The sequence below is a fragment of the Callospermophilus lateralis genome, chromosome 1 (genome assembly GCF_048772815.1).
Source record: "Callospermophilus lateralis isolate mCalLat2 chromosome 1, mCalLat2.hap1, whole genome shotgun sequence".
NCBI classification, from domain to species: Eukaryota; Metazoa; Chordata; class Mammalia; order Rodentia; family Sciuridae; genus Callospermophilus; species Callospermophilus lateralis.
Window position 1 is genome coordinate 191,062,825 of NC_135305.1, and position 16,952 is coordinate 191,079,776.

Below are 16,952 nucleotides of genomic sequence, written 5' to 3' on the forward strand. Positions count from 1 at the left end.
GCTGCTCAGTTAGGTTTGAATTTAGCAAATGCCTTATTCTGTGGATGGTTACACTGTAAAAACAAAGAGGTGGGGATAGGGGCTTTGGCAGGGGCCCACATCTATTTGGGAAATTCTGGGTGAGTAGATACTTGAATGCAAATTATCAGAAACTTTAACAGATTGATATCCATTGACTTCAGGATATTTACTTGGTAGAACCTTCAGACACCTAGCCTTTTATACAACCCCTGGAAAAGCCAAACTCGGTTCTGATCCCTTTGCAAGTGTATTGGAGTCAGTAATATTGGTCAAGCATCTACTATGAGACAGATATTAGCAAAACCATATCAGAAACCAATGAAATGGGTATCATTCTCACTTATACTGAAGGAAACAGACTCCCACCGGCTGCTATCAGAACTGAGAGTTTTATTGTAGTAAAGGTAGTTTTTATTTAGCTTGTTTAAATGACTGTCCAAGGGGGCTGATCAGGAAGAAATACCATGTTTTAGATACTTTGTATATTTTATAGCTCTTAACAGATTAGGTTATCAGTCAGTGCCCATTGACCAATCCCCTTTATTGTCTAGTTAATTATATGATAGCACTCACGGCAAAAAATTACAACAGTAGAAAATGGTGTAAGATAAAAAATATAAATTCAACTCTATACATCCAGAACCATTTCTAGAGGTAAGATTTTTATCAGTTTTTTTTATAATTCTTTCATAACATTTTAAAGCTTTTGTGTGTATATGTGTATGTGTGTCTTTCTGTTTTGCACAGGTGGGATCACACATAAAAATTTTGCCTGTGATATGTCATTGACTTTTTTTTTTATAATCTGGACTTGCAGATGACCTCATTATTTTTATTGACGTAACCATATTTATTTAATCAATCTGTTTGTGGTGAGTAGATTTATTCTAGTTTTTTAAATCCTTTTTCTTTTTTTTTTTTTTTTTTTTTTGCTCTAGCAAACAATGCCTCAAAGAAAAAGCAACCTTATCCATATATCTTTGTTTAGCTATGTTTTTCAATGAAAATACATAAAGGGATCATTTTCCCCCAGTGACTCTTCTTGGGAAAAACAGCGGACTATAGCCAAGAAAATGTTGCAGTAGCTGTAAAATAAAAAGGCCTTTTTAATATAAAGTTTTGACCAAAAAAAAAAAAAAATGTGACCCTGTCTTTTGATCTGCTCTTTTTTAACCAGGAAACATAAAGACTGAGACAATGAAAATGGTCCCCATCATTGTGCACCAGGGTCCACAATGGCCAAAATGAGGAGAGGGCAATTCAGCCTCCCCAAGTTGCTGCCTTCCCATGGAACAGCCCAGCTCTGCACAGTTCACTCTTGATGCTCTTGACTCAGGTTCTATACAAACTGGATGATGTAACCAACTCTCCATGAAGTCATTGTCCATTATGTTGTCCAGTGGTTCTTTGAGTGATGGGGACCATATATGGAATTATTTTAATTCTACCTTATTTATGGTAGCAAAAGGTAGGAGACAACCTAGATATCTAATAAAAGACTAAGGCCTAAATAGAATATTTAACCCCATTTCCTGAAGACTCTGATAATTTTGGCCCCATGTCCAGAAGTTTTGAGTTTACACTGACACGTGTCCGGCACAGATGTCTGTTTTATTCTCAGTCAGGGATCAATATATTCTTTTCAAGTGACAGCCTGTGAGCTTGGCCAGACTTTCACCTAATTCTGAAGGATGCTGTCTGTGAGACCATCCTGCGTCTTATTGGGCCTGGACAGTTTCTGCTAGAATAGCTGCTCTAGCACAGTTGTCCCCAGCTGCTTTTCATTGTCACATGTGACTTTGTTTGTAAATAAACCTCTCACATGTTAACCATCCTTTGCCACCACACTTTTTATCCCGTCCTCATTTTATCCCGCATTTCTAACGAACATCATCCATAGATAATAATTTATCTTTCCGGGGTTCAGAGAGTCTTTCACAGATCAATGACTTCACTTTATGCCTCAGGCCAAAAAAAGACTATATCCACACCATTGGTGAAAATTGACAGACATTGTCTATTAATGTTGTGTCATAGTCCTTTTCCAGGATCTTTTAAAAATTCTGAAACTTGAAAATGTGTATCTCTGTTAAGAGCTAATCATCTTTTGCTGTTCGAGATAACACAAGTTTTGTCATTTGACTTTTTTGTTTTCTTCCTTTGGCTGCCAGGAAACTCAGACAAGGTTGGATACTTAATTACCCATATCAAGGGGAGTCAGGAAGAAACACTCAAGTTCTATTCTGTGTTTACTGTGTAAGTTTACCATGAATGCTTTTAAAAATGTCCACAACCCAATTAGCTGAAACAAAACACATAAAGTCTCTGAGAGTTTCAAGGGCAGACATCTGAAATCAGTTTCAATGGACAAAAAAATCCATTTGTTGGAGGTCTACATTTTCTCCAGTGTAAAGAAGAATCCATTTCTTGCTATTTTCAGTTTCTAGTGGTTCCAGCATTTCTTGACTTGGACTCACATCACTCCAATCTCTATCTTAGCAGTTTTGTTGCCTTCTTTCCTTTCATGTTATATTTCCCTCTGCCTTCCTTTTATAAGGATGCTTAAAATTACATTTATGGCCTTTCTGGATAATGTAGAATCACTCAAGATGCCTAACTTAATCACATCCACCAAGTTTCCTTTTTCATAAAAAGTAATATTCATAGGTTCTAGAGACCAGATCCAAATATTTTAGGGTCCATTTTTTTGGTCTACCCTCTAGCCCCCAAAGACTGATACTCATCCTCTATATGAACACATGCCAACAACCCCAACATCTCAATGCATTATCAGTCCAAACATCCATAATCTCATCATATAAATCAGATATGGGGAGACTCAAAAAATATGGCCATCCTGGGGCACAATTTGTCTCCATCTCTAGTGTTTGGTCCAGTGTCTTGTACATAGGCGGTGCCCACAAAATGTTAGGGGACAATCAGAATCAACTGCTCATCCTTTTGTTCATCACATGCTATAGTTTCTTTACCATTCCACTCCATGTAAATAATCTTTGAACATGGGCCATCAGTTCCTCCTTGGAACAATATGAAAAAGTTAATGATAAGTGAAAAAAACAAAATTACTCTTTAGAAAACATAGGAGAATGGACTATCAGACTGGGGGCAAAGTGGAGTGGCTGTCCCCTATAGGCTCCACATTGTCATAGCAGAGAGGAGACAGTGTGAGATGATGGTGATGGTGATGAGAAGGACGTTGAAGATGATGGAGTAGTATGACATACGGTGGTAGTAACTCTTACTAAGAGTTATTATATGTTTCATGCATGTTATCTCAATTAATTCTGACCACACCCTTGTGATATGGGAGTTGTTTTTACCCCAAGTTCAGATGAGAAAACTGGGATAGACAGGTTACACAATTAGCAAAGCAGCCACACTGTACTCTGTGTTCTCCAATTAAAGCCACGTACACCCTGCAAAAGTCTCACATAGCAATGTATAGTCCTTCTATTTTATTCCTGGAGTTCATGGAATGCTATTTCAGAGAATTGTTGCTTATTGCACTTGGGGTTTCCATTTTGTGTAACTATAAAGGGATCATCCATATGCTAACTAGGATTCCTAAGGATCTCCTGCTTCACCAAAAGAGGATTTCTTCTCCTCTGGAAGTTCTTTTTATAAGACAGAGAAGCTTCTCTATCCCCAAATTTTCTGTAGGAAAAAAAATTAAAACTTTCAGACAAGTTGGAAAAAATGTGACAGTGAACTACATATCCATCAGTTTTTCCTGAACCAATTGTTAATTGTTTTCTACTTCTATCGCCATTTCTACATTATAGACAGAGTTTGTATTTGACGAACACTTTGAAAGTTAAAGTTTTGTAACAATGTACCCCCAATACTTCAGCATGTATCTCCTAAGAATAAGGATTGTGTCTATCCTTCTATATCAAAATAAGCTGAGAACTTAAACTTGATCAAATAACATTTAACATACATTTGAATTTCCCCAGTTCTTCCCACATTGTCCATTTTTACCATCTTTTTAAAATCTAGTTCATCTCTTTAGTGGTGACATCTTTTTCCTTTAATCTACAAGTTCTGTAGTCTGTTTTGAAGATGTCCTTTCATTTAATTTTGTCTTGTATTTTTGTTTTTCTTTGTTTCATTTTCTTTTAAGCTTTTCAAAGAGTCTATTATCTGAAAATGCCTCAAATTCTGGATTGGTCTGGCCTTTTGCTGTTGACTAGATTCAGGTTAGATATATGTGTTTTAGTGTGAACACTACACAGGTGATATGAGAATTATTTCCTATTTGATTCGGTTTAAAAGAAATATGAGGTTCCCTAAACAAAATGATCTGACATTTTAGGCAAACAACTAAATGCTAGAATCTATGATAGAGCATCCTCTTTGGCCACTGAAAGTTTCTGAAACACCTCTCACATATATTTATATCAGTTTATCCTTGTAGCCATGAGACCACTGAGGTAGATATTATTGATGTTTTGATTTATTACTGGTATATTGAGTTGATACGAGGGCCACCAAAGCATAGAAGTGTAAGTAATTTGCTAAATTACTAAAGTTCATTCCTTGAGAAGTTGAGGATTAAATCTTTGTTTTGAAAGATAATCTCGTGGGGCTAAGGATGTGGCTCAAGCGGTAGCGCGCTCGCCTGGCATGCATGCGGCCCGGGTTCCATCCTCATACAAACAAACAAAGATGTTGTGTCCGCCGAGAACTAAAAAATAAATATTAATAAATTCTCTCTTTCTCTCTCTCTGTCTCTCCCTCTCTCTCTCTCTCTCCCTCTCTCTAAAAAAAAAAAAGAAAGAAAGAAAGATAATCTTGTGCTTTCCCACCAAACTGGTAACTATTATCACAGTATCTAGTATAAAAAGAAAAATTCAGGATAAATATTTTAAAAAACAATGATAACACTCACTCATCCTACACAGAAGTACAGCTGAATTCTGCCAAAAATAAGGCTTTCTACAGGCAACTTTCAAGCTATCCTGGACTATGCTGAATATTCAGGACTAAACTTACATAGATTTATTTTAAAAATTTGCAAAGCTCTTACTGTTGTAAATGTCATAGACAAAATGCTAGAAAATAATAATAGAGAACCCAAAAGAAGCCACCATGGACAATTCCCTTTTAATCTCCCTATAAATTTGCAGTGTGTTGCATAATAATTATGGATGTTAGCCAAGACATAATGGTATCTTTACTTCTATGCTCAGTACCCAAAGAGAGATGAATGCTGGGTTTTTTTAAAAGTAAATTTAAAAAAATCTATTTGTTTGTTTTTCCAGTGAATTCATGGGTAGGAAGAACTTTGAAATCCACCCTGGAAATCTATGAGCACCAGATCATTTAGGAAGGAGACAATGTGTTCAGAAACCTCTGTCTTTTTCCAGTATATCAGGTGTTTAAACATTTATTTTGTGAAATTGTTTTCAAAGAGGAAAAGGAGTGCCAACACTGACTGAGATCTGGAACAAATGGGTTTCGTGCCATTTTGACAACAGTTTTATATCAGAGTGGACTTTAAGAGAGTCTCGGGGCTGGGGATGCAGTTCAGTGGTGGAGTGCTTGCCTACCATGTAGGAGACCTTGGGTTCAGCACCCAGCACTGCCATAGGAAGAGGTCAACAGAGAGCTTGTTTGGCATTTGAAACTCAGCACTTGTGTTAACAGACTCGCCCTATAAAAAAGTAAGCAGTAAAAGAGGCTCAAACTGATGCATATTGAACAGGAACTGTTCTGGGGAACATGTGGGATCTCGACCCTGGCCTTCTGCTAGCCCCAGTTGTGTGACTTTGAGGAGTCTCTGTTCTATGAGTTCCTCCAGGGTACAGGATGCATGCTGTCCAGCATGTGGATCTGACAAGGCTACTTACAGATCATCAAATAAGAACACATGCAAGAACCTGCCTCACAAGCATCGACAGTAGTTCACAAATGTAGGGCAAATGTCTCATCTTAGAAATCTGGATTTAAATGTTCTTCAGCCTTTCTTCCTCCCTCATTTTACACCACACATCTTTCTTTACAATGTGCAATATAAAATCCAGTGTAAAGGAGTCTGATAGTCCAATTGGTCCTTGTTCTTTATTTCAGTAGAGTCAGTTGAGAAGAAGAAAAAGAAATACTACCGTTTAGCTGTACAATGTTGTATGGTGCCACATGAGATCACACATGCTCTGGAGGACAAGGGCCTTCAGATCTTGCTTCTGAGCTGAGTGTAGTGATGTATGCCTGTAATACCAGCTACTCAGGAGGCTAAGGCAGGAGGATCACAAGATTAAGGCCAATCTGGGGCAACATAATGTGATCAAAGAAAGAAAAAAAGGAGAGGGAGGGAGAGAGGGAGGATCTTAGTTCTGTCACTTAGCAACTGTTCTTATAGACAGGTTACATAACCTCCTTAAACCTTCATTTGTTCATCTGTACAATTAAGGGTCTTAATTTCTCCCTTTTTTAAAAAAAAATAGTTTTTGAGATGTATGAACCTTTATTTTATTTATTTATTTATTTTATGTGGTGCTGAGAATCAAACCCAGTGCCTCACACATGCTAGGCAAGTGCTACCACTGAGCCACAGGCACAGCCCTTAATTGCTCCCTTTTATGCTGTGAGGACTCTGCAAGGTGATATATATGTAACAGGAATAAAATGCACTTAACTTTTTTCTTCCACTGTTTCTGTCATTTCTGTTCCATTGATCATCCTCCTCTAGTTCCTGAATGAGAAGTTCATTCAGTCCCATAATTCTATGCCTAGTATGTTACCTTAGACTGTCCTACCATTATTGGAATTCACAAACTCAGTTAATTTAAATCAAAGTAAAAATTAAATATGATCTTTTCAATGGCTAGTTCAAAAGATTAACCAAAACGCTGAAATTTATATAATATTCAACTATTCTCCACTTCTTTTTGTTTCGAGCTCAAAGGAAAACGGGGAGCCATGGACTGCTTGATCTCTCCTCTTTGCCCCACCCCACCCCCAGATCAGCATATCTTGGTGCAACTGCTCAGGGATGGGGGAGAATGGGGTGGGAGGCTGCATGGTCTCTGGGCCTGGTGCTTCTCACCTGAGACTCTCGTGGCACAGCCCCCTTGATATGGCTTCCTGATTCTGGTAGTGGCTGCATTCTTGATGGTCACTTCTCCAAATCTAAGCACATACCTTTCAGGGGTTTGTTTTTGTTTTTGTTGTTTGTTTGTTTGTTTCTGGGTTCCCTCTGTACTACCAAGAAGTTGCATGAGACAGTGAGACAGGAACCAAGATGCTGTCAACCTTGGGACGCTCTTTGCCCTTAGAGTTCATTGGTGACCCATAGGAAATTGTTTCTCATCCCTTATTGATGACTCTGAAGGTGTAGGCTTACTCCATCAAAACCTGACTCCACCTCCAGTTACATAACAACTTGATCTGGTTCTTCTTCTAGGAAACTCTGTCCTCAAGCCCGGGGGTCATGTAATAAACTCATTTCTTGGTGAGGTGACAGGATAGCTACCTCTTGACCCTTTTTACATTTAAAGTAGGGAAGGAGATGTTAGACTCACAGAACGTGTGTCAGTCAAGCACCATATGATAACTTAATTCCCCACTAACATCCATTTCACTAGGTACAGAGCCAAAACTTCAGTTTCACCATCCTGTTTTAGATGAGCTCATCACTTTTTGTAACTATGTTTTTTAATTTGTTGTTTTTAGAAATACATGACAGTAGAGTGTATTTTAACATATTATGCATACGTGGAATGCAATCCATTTCAATTAGGATCCCATATTTGTGGTTGTACATGTTGTGGAGTTGGATACAATACACGGGTTGTGTATTCATATATGAACATAGAAAAGTTATAATACCTGGCATGTAACAAATTTCAAGTAAATTACAGCTGTTTTTTTTTGATGAAATGAGAATGGATCCTAATTCATTTTGATAAATGTTTGTTAAATTCTTACCATAGGCAATGTGAAAACATAAAAAAGAATAAGATCTGACCCAGACCTTGGAGCCCGTAGGGTCTATTAATAAAGAAGATAAATTAGTGTCTTTAAGAAAGAAAATGATAAATGACATCATAAAGACAAAGATATTAAAGAAGGGAGAGTTTGTAGATTTCAGCAGCTCCCTGCATGGAACCATTCTGAATCTACAACCAAATTCTATTTCCTTTAAGGATGCTGTATTCCTCCTGCATCTATATACCTTCTCAGTTCATATCCTTGATTAAAGGATGGCAGCTGCTGTTATTAATGGGCCACCTAAATGACACATGGGCCACATCTTCATAATTGCATTTGGAATCAGGAAAGATGGTCCACATGGTAGGGATCATCCACTGGGATGGTGTCTGATAAATTTCATATTTGTGGGACATGGTTTTGCCCTCTTTATCATTTTTTTGCTCACTATCTGTGCTTATTGAGTTCGGATTTCTGGTCTATGCAAGGAAACATGGAGAGAGAGCTGATTGGAAAGGAGTTGTTATGAACAACAGGAGGCCATTAGAGCTTGTAGATCAAATGAAAATCAAAAGCTACTTTAACCTGATGATGGAGAATGGAAGCAAAGCAAAACTGGCCAGAGGCAGTCCAGAAAGAGGGCTTGTTCTCTTTTTTAAGAGCAAGATGGTGGTTTGAGTGATGAATGAGGCAACGGAAAGGCTTTGCAAAGTAGAGGTAGAAGAGAGAATGCCAATGGAAACTTCCCAGGAAATCGGAAGGGAAGAACAGGTGGTTGAAGGTAGAGTGGGGAGGTCACTCTAGGGAGCTGAAAGTAAAATTGTGATTTTACTTTCAGGTATGCCTTGAGGGAAATGTAGAGCAAAAATTTAAGGCAAGACTCAGTGCTCAAGATGTGAATGAAGGAGAGGTAACATGATCCCAAAGAGCAGCAGTGGAAGAAATCACCTGTGCAACTCATTCACCTGAATTATTTAAGACACCAACTCGATTTTCCTGATTTTTTTTTTCCTGGGGATGGAAAGGGTCAGGATTATACAGATTAGTAGGTTATGCAGCCTATACTTAGTTTATAGGAAATCTAATCATATACTTAAATCTGTGTGTGATTTCTATGCTAGGTATATAGTTACTTTTGGAGATACTGTCTTGCAGATATCAAATACTCAAACTTTAGCTTTGATGAGTGAAGACCACTCAGATGAGAATGAGCAAATATTCTTTATTCAGAGTTTCTAAGCTGGGGAGTCAGCCACTATCCCTTGCATCTGGCAAAGACTGAAAGGCAGGCAGAGAACAGTGGAAGCTTTTCGGTAAAATAAAAGAAAGCTTCAGGTAAGCCCCAGTTGGAGGTTGCTCACCTGGGGAGGCTGAAGGCAAGCTAACTAAAGGAGAGCATCCTATGTCACTGGCTAGGGGTACACATTTGGCTCTCTCTGCTTGGTCCAAAATGGAAGCAGCAACCATATTTAGGGAATCTGTCATTTATTGATCAAGTCTTGGCTAATTTGGGCTGGTTGCCACAGAGGCTGAGGTTGGCTTCCTGGACTGAAGGCTGCTGGTTGTGGGTCAAGCTTCTATTTTTATATGTCATCCATTTATATATTTAGTATCTTGAAACATGCTCTGCTTTTCAAAATTCATCATCTTCTCATTGCCTTTGCTCCCTGGGACACCACTGTCCAGCTCTTTCATATGCTGAATCGTTACTTTCTGAGGCATTAAATTTGGGTTAGTTTTTCAGCTGATTTCTGGTGCTTTTGTGTTATCATCTTTTAAATTTTTATTATAAAATAAAACACCTTTATTTCAAAAATTTGAGATCATATAGAAGTATAGAGTATGCATTCTTCTCCTCAATAGAGCCACAGTTCCACTACTCACTCAGAATTAACCATTATTAAATGTTTCTTTCTTTTTTTCAGGGAGCCAGGGTTGTAACTAGGGATTGAACAGAGAGGTGCTGAATCACTAAGCCACATCCCCTTCTTATATTTTATTTTTAAGGCAGGGTCTCACTAATTTGCTTAGGGCCTCACCAAGATGTCTGAGGCTGGCTTTGAACTTGTGATCCTTCTTCTTCAGTCTCCCAAACCACTGGGATTACAAGGACTGTACCACCAAGCCTAGACATTTTTAAAGTTTCTGATATAATCTTTTGGAAACGATTATACATATGTGATCATATTTCATATACCTATATTTGCTTATTCTTTTTAAAAAAAAATTTATACAGGGGCTGGGGTTGTGGCTCAGGGGTGGAGTGCTTGTCTAGCATGTGTGAGGCACTGGGTTCAATCTTCAGCACCATGTGGAAATAAATAAATAAAATAAAGGTATTGTGTCCATCTACAATTACAAAACTATTTTTCTTAAAAAAAATTGCTATACAAATGTGCTTATATTATACATGCCATTTTTTTCCAGCTGCTTTTTGGGATCATATTTGGACTTCTTTACATCAATTCAAGTTAAATATTTAAGCTTCTTTGTAAATTTTAAATTTCTGGTATTTATAAATTGCTTATAAAAAGAGCATACCAATCTATTTGCTCATCAAGTGTTTGAGAATGCTTTGTTCATCACATGTTCATTGACTTTAAATATTCTTCCTAATTTTAAACATAATGATAGATGCTTTAACTTAAACTTATTTTACTATCAATGAGATCAAAGATCTTTTTATATTGTTTGTTTTATCTACATCATCAAAGTTATATATATTGTTATTTGTATATCCTGTTTTTTTTTTTTTTTTGGAGGGGGTCTATTAAAAAATAAAATCAGGTTTGTTTGGTTTTTGTCATCTGTCCCTTGACTTTGGATCACCTCACTTTTTTTTTTTGCCATGCAGAGGGTTTAAATTTATATAATTAAGTGTTTTCCACCACTGGTTTGAATTCTGTGTTGTGAGTCAAAAGGCGTCTCTATTTTACTATTTTTTTTTTTTTTTTGCCTTTTAAGACCTCCCATTTAATAGTAGAGTTGCACAGAATGTAATTGAAAGGAATTGGTATATCTGGTATATCTTTCTGAATTTGGTGCACTCTGTTGCCTCAGAAGGGTTAATAACACTTTTCAGTTAGAATCCCTAAGTGATCCAGAGTATTCCTTAATAATGAGAAGAACAAAGTAGAAAATAAGACAGAATTGTTAGTAAGCCACTGAATGAACTGTCTTCTCACCGAATGAAGAATCTGCTAAGTGCACTTCTTTTTATTTTTTTTAAAGAGAGAGAGAGAGATATTTTTTTCAATATTTATTTTTTAGTTTTCAACACCTTTTATTTTATTTTTATGTGGTGCTTTAAAAATAATAATTTTTATGTGGATCAAACCCAGTGCCCCGCTCATGTCAGGTGAGCGTGCTACTGCTTGAGCCACATCCCCAGCCCCTATGTGTACTTCTTTTTCCTTCTGGAGATAATATGTGAAGCTTGCCACTCAATCCTAGTATTAACCACTGTAGCTCAGACACCTATGTACAGGAAAATGTGAGCAAGGCACGAGTTTGGGAATAAAATGTTCCTCTTTGGGGCACAGATCATACCTGGGCATTAATTAAAAATGGTATGGCCTCCTGGTTGACACACTTGAAAGGAATGAGTGGGTAGGGAGGAGGTTGTCCAGTAAATTGAGAATTGCAGAGAAGGAGCTGGAAGGCAGAAAAGGCACTGTAGTTTTGCTGGTGTCTTTAGTGAGTCTTGTTCTTTTGGGGGGCAGGCGGTGACTGTGGTTACTGTTTTTTCCTTCACAGGTGTAACCTCAGGGCCTTCCTTATATCTACTCACTCATTCTGAAGTTAGGAAGTCGACACCCTTCCCAGGAGCACATCTTGTTTGCTGCTTTGGGTATTTGTGTACAAACTTGATCCAAAGCAGCGTGGGAGGGAGTTTGAGGTTTCCAAGCTTCTGTTTAGCATTGTTCTCTGCTAGATGCTAACTAGTCCAGAAGAATACCCACCGTTTTTTTCCTGCACGATTCATCTCTTCATGTCTTCCTTTTCCAGCAGCTGCTGTTGATCTGTCTAGTAACTTAAGGCAGTGTCAAGCTGACCTCCTTGGAAACTAGTTGTCCAGCATTGTGGAGTGAGCGGAAGTTGCTCTTCCATCCCTGCTGTGAGGATGGCCTTAACCCCACGTTTTTAACCTTGCTGTCTATCTCTTGGACATCTGTCCTTATCTAGTTGTGCTGTTAAAACAATAGAAATTTATTTATCACAGCTCTGAAATCTGGAAAGTCCAAGATCAAGGTTCCAGATTGGTGTCTGGTGAGGGTCAGATTCCAGTTCAAAGATGTCCATCTTTTCTCTTTTACTTCACATGGCAGAAGGAGCAAAGGAGTTTCTCTAGGGACTCTTATAAGGATACTAACACCATTCATGAGAGCTCCACTCCCACGACCTATTCAACTCCCCAAAGTCCATCTTCCAAATACCCTTACAATGGGAATTAGATTTCAATATGGGGACACAAATGTTCAGACCGTCACAACATCCAAGGACTCCGCTTGCTACATCCTTCATCTGTTGTCATTTTATCCTGGCAGAGGGTGGACACCAGGCACTTGTCTCAGCAATCTAGCCAACCACAGAAGGTTTTATTCTTCTTTTATCAAACATTGAAGAAAATTAAATACTTAGTTTTAGTCTAACATTTTTTAATGCAAGAGACTCTCCGTATTTGCACATCTCACAAACATTTCATCCAGAGTCCAAATGGCCCTCCAGGAGCATGAGAGATTCCATCTCAAGAAGGATTGATCCTAAGAACTCAACGTGTCTCCTAACCATTTCTTGTCTGTGACTGTGGCCATTGGAATGATCATTCTGGAGAAATCATGGCAAAGCCTTTAGGAGTCTGATGAGAAAGAGCTCTACTCTTCCCTTTGTTTCTCAGGTGCCTGAACTTATGCTTCCAAAGTCCACCACATTGGCATATAAAACTGGTAGACATTTGATGAGCCATTGTTTATGTTTAAATAGTCACCATAATGGAGAAAAAAACACAGATAGACTTTTCAGTATTGCATTGCTTCATTCATATAACAGATATTTATTTAGCCCTTACAGTATGCCAAGCACTATCGTGTCAGGCATGTATCTGGGAATAATACAAGTGACCACAGATGACAAGCACTGAGCTCTTTCTACCTCATCAGGCACTGTGCTGAGTGCTTTATGTGGATTATCTTATGTAATTCTCTAGCCAACCTTGTAACTAGAATGTTTAAAGTCTCTGCAAAAAGATAAGGAAAATAAGGTTTTGAGAGATTGACCAACCTAGCCAAAAGCATCTTGCTAACAAGGATTAAAACTGGTACACAACCCAGTATATTTCCTAATCGGAACCTGTTTACTCTTATTTTTTCGTGAGGCACAAACAAGTCCTTGCCTTCATAGAATTTTTAGTCTGAATTAAATAGAAAATGTTTATACAGAAAAACTATTTTAAATAAACCCAGTGGGGTTGGGGAAATGAACTCTCTCCCAGAGGAGGTTTCCCACCTTTGTAGAGATTTTAGGCAGGTTCACGCTCCATTAATGAAAGTTGCTTGGTTGACACAGCCTTCTTTTTTTTTTCCTCCTATCAAATTCACTCTATCTCTTGTGTCTGTCTCAAGTCTTGCTTCTAGCATCTCTGCCTTGTCCTTCTGCTCCTCTTTCTTCTCTGAGTGCCCTGCCTTCCATACCTGTTTATTTTGCCTCTCTCCCAACTAGATAATTACTAGAGTCCCCAAATGTCATGCAGTGCAGTTTGGGAGGAAAATATGGAAGGGAGGGACACTTCTCTGCAGATGATAGGAGCTGTTGATGGATGGCTTAGCCAGCCTAGGGGTCCTTCTTTCGCACTTTCTGGCATTTAAGTGATACAGGATTCCAAAAGCACATCCACTCCATTTGGCTGCTGTTAATCTCATTTTTCCATGATTAACAACCCAGTTCATTATGTTTTCAGCTCACATTAATCATCTCTTCTGCAAGTTTGGTAACATTTGGAGTCATTTCCCTCTGTATTTATCCATCTGGGATCTTTATAAAGGATAAGTTTGCAGAAAGTCATTTGTTGCTTATGCAGAAAGACTTTTGATGCTCACTACTGTAAGAGGAGTGAATGCTTTTTCCTTATTTCTCAGATCCTAGAAGAGAAACTTCTGAAAGCATGCATGGATTTTTCTCTACCATGCAGAGGGTCTCCTCAACAGAGCCCCATGGGATTCTCAACTTGGAGCAAGATCTACAGAGTATAGAATTAAGCTACAACATAATTGCATCAGAAATCACAAAAAAGAAAAAAAAAGAAAAAAGAAAAAAAAAGCAATGCTTGCTGGATCCTGAGTATTGTCATAGAGCAGATGGGATTGGAAGAGAGCTGTGGGGGTAGTGGAAAGAGTAGTGAGATTAATGAGTCAGAACAAAAGTTTGGCTGCAGTTCTATCTCTACACCTACAAGCTGTTTGACCTTGGGCAAGTCATATTATTTCTATCCACTAGTCTTGGTGAACTGTTCCCAAAGCTATGTCTGTCCTCTCTTTATCAGAGGGTAGCTTTGAAGGTTAACTTTGTATACTTATCTCTGCTTGTTGCTTTAATTAAACTTGATAACATTGCTTATATTAATTTTGTAATTTATATGGCTCTTTCTAGTGCTAATATGGAAAGAAAAGGTAGCCTACTGGACAAGTTTTAGAGGCTAGTATTTCTTAATTCTCTTCTTTACTAAAAAGTTTTGTAAGTATGTGTCATATTTGAAGATCCCTTGGGGAGGGGATATGTTGTTTAGAAGACAGAAAGAGAATCATTTGGAAATTCAGTTAGAAGCATCCTCGCAGGTATAATATATATATCTCAGGATTATATTATATTATAATCTCACAAGGGAAGCAACTCTTCTGAAAGTTCCTGTTTGGCTACCCCCAAGAATATTTTGTTGTGAGGGTTAGAAGGCCTTTATTCATTTCTTAATTCAAGAATTAATTTCTTTAGAGACAATATTCCAAATTGGGCATCTATTCAAAAGCCATGACACCTATTCCTGACTCTGGCCATTAACTGCGAAATATTGGTATTATTTCTCATGGCTACCCAGATTAAGGGCTAAATTGCATTAATGCATCTGTTACTATAGGAAGGTTGAAAGACATAATTCAATTTAACTGCTGCAGAACTTAGAACTTAATTCCAGGAGAGAAGTAAGGATCAGAGAAATGGGGACTGTTTGCTCTAATTCTGCTCAGCTGAACACAAGGAAACAGAATTTGAAAATGTTGTCATTTATTGACGGTCCTCTCCCCAACTCCTGGGATTTGAGCAGGAGATTCCCATTACACAGATAATTCCCAGTGGCGTTAATGGAAATTATCTGCATAACTAACCTTCCTGCCCACGTAGAATGGCAGACGCCTGAGAGCACTTTTAATTGCAGTGTTCCTCCCTTTGCAAAAGGGCTAATTGCATCTGCTTCCCTTTCCTTTAGGTTCCCAGGCAAGGGCAGGAGTAATGACGAGAGGCACGTGTTAGCTGCAGCCTTTTGAGCCACACAAGGAGGAAATCAACGGTGTGGACTCGGAGCTGGAACCATTGCCACAGTTGTTGGAGTCAATGAGGAATGGACTTGTGATTATGCTGACATTCCAGCATGAATCTGGTAGACCTGTGGTTAACCCGTTCTCTCTCCATGTGTCTCCTTCTACAGAGTTTTGTTCTTATGATACTGTGCTTCCATTCTGCCAGTATGTGTCCCAAGGGCTGTCTTTGTTCTTCCTCCGGGGGCTTAAATGTCACCTGTAGCAATGCAAATCTCAAGGAAATACCTAGAGATCTTCCTCCTGAAACAGTCTTACTGTATCTGGACTCCAATCAGATCACGTCTATCCCCAATGAGATTTTTAAAGACCTGCATCAACTGAGAGTTCTCAACCTGTCCAAAAACGGCATCGAGTTTATTGATGAGCACGCCTTCAAAGGAGTAGCTGAAACCTTGCAGACTCTGGACTTGTCCGACAACCGGATTCAAAGCGTGCATAAAAATGCCTTCAATAACCTGAAGGCCAGGGCCAGAATCGCCAACAACCCCTGGCACTGTGACTGTACTTTGCAGCAGGTTCTGAGGAGCATGGCGTCCAATCATGAGACAGCCCACAATGTGATCTGCAAGACCTCCGTGTTGGACGAACACGCTGGAAGACCATTCCTCAATGCTGCCAACGATGCTGACCTTTGTAACCTCCCTAAAAAAACTACCGATTATGCCATGCTGGTCACCATGTTTGGCTGGTTCACCATGGTGATCTCGTATGTGGTGTATTACGTGAGGCAAAATCAGGAGGATGCCCGGAGACACCTCGAATACTTGAAATCCCTGCCAAGCAGGCAAAAGAAAGCAGACGAACCTGATGACATTAGCACTGTGGTATAATGTCCAAACTGACTGGCATTGAGAAAGAAAGTAGTTTGAGATTGCAGTAGAATAAGTGGTTTAATTCTCCCATCCATTGTAAACATCTAAAACTTTGTATTTCAGTTTCTTTGAATTATGCCACTGTTGAACTTTTAACAAACACTATGACATAACAAATAATTTTAGTTTAGGTAATGGATTCCCTTAATTGTACCCCTGGTGGTATATTCCTGAGTAAGCTACTATCTGAACATTAGTTAGACCCATCTCACTATTTAATAACGAAATTTATTTTTTTAATTTAAAACCAAATAAAAGCTTAACTTTGAACCATGGAAAACAGAGTGACTTTTTGGTCCAAAATAAACTAACAAACAAAAGCCCAGTATAGTCATTCTACTTGTTTTGAAGAAAAACAGACCACCCTGTAAGCCTAAAGAACCATCACAACGAAGGATGTATTATTAAGCCCTACTGTGCACTAGGGAGACATAGTTGAATTATTGACCAACTTGAGTATCAGATTTTGAGATACTGAGTTTTAGCAAACCCAGGTGGTTATCCAAGTATGGCATCCTGC

At 38.5% G+C, this 16,952-nt stretch overlaps 1 protein-coding gene across 1 annotated transcript; it reads left to right on the forward strand.

The window, feature by feature from the left end:
* Nucleotides 1-15,576: 15,576 nt before the first annotated feature.
* On the forward strand, nucleotides 15,577-16,602 carry Lrrc3b (leucine rich repeat containing 3B). Its single transcript, XM_076868621.1, has one exon. The coding sequence runs from the start codon at nucleotides 15,611-15,613 to the stop codon at nucleotides 16,388-16,390; it is 780 nt and encodes a 259-aa protein (XP_076724736.1). The 5' UTR covers nucleotides 15,577-15,610; the 3' UTR covers nucleotides 16,391-16,602.
* The last annotated feature ends 350 nt before the right edge of the window (nucleotides 16,603-16,952 follow it).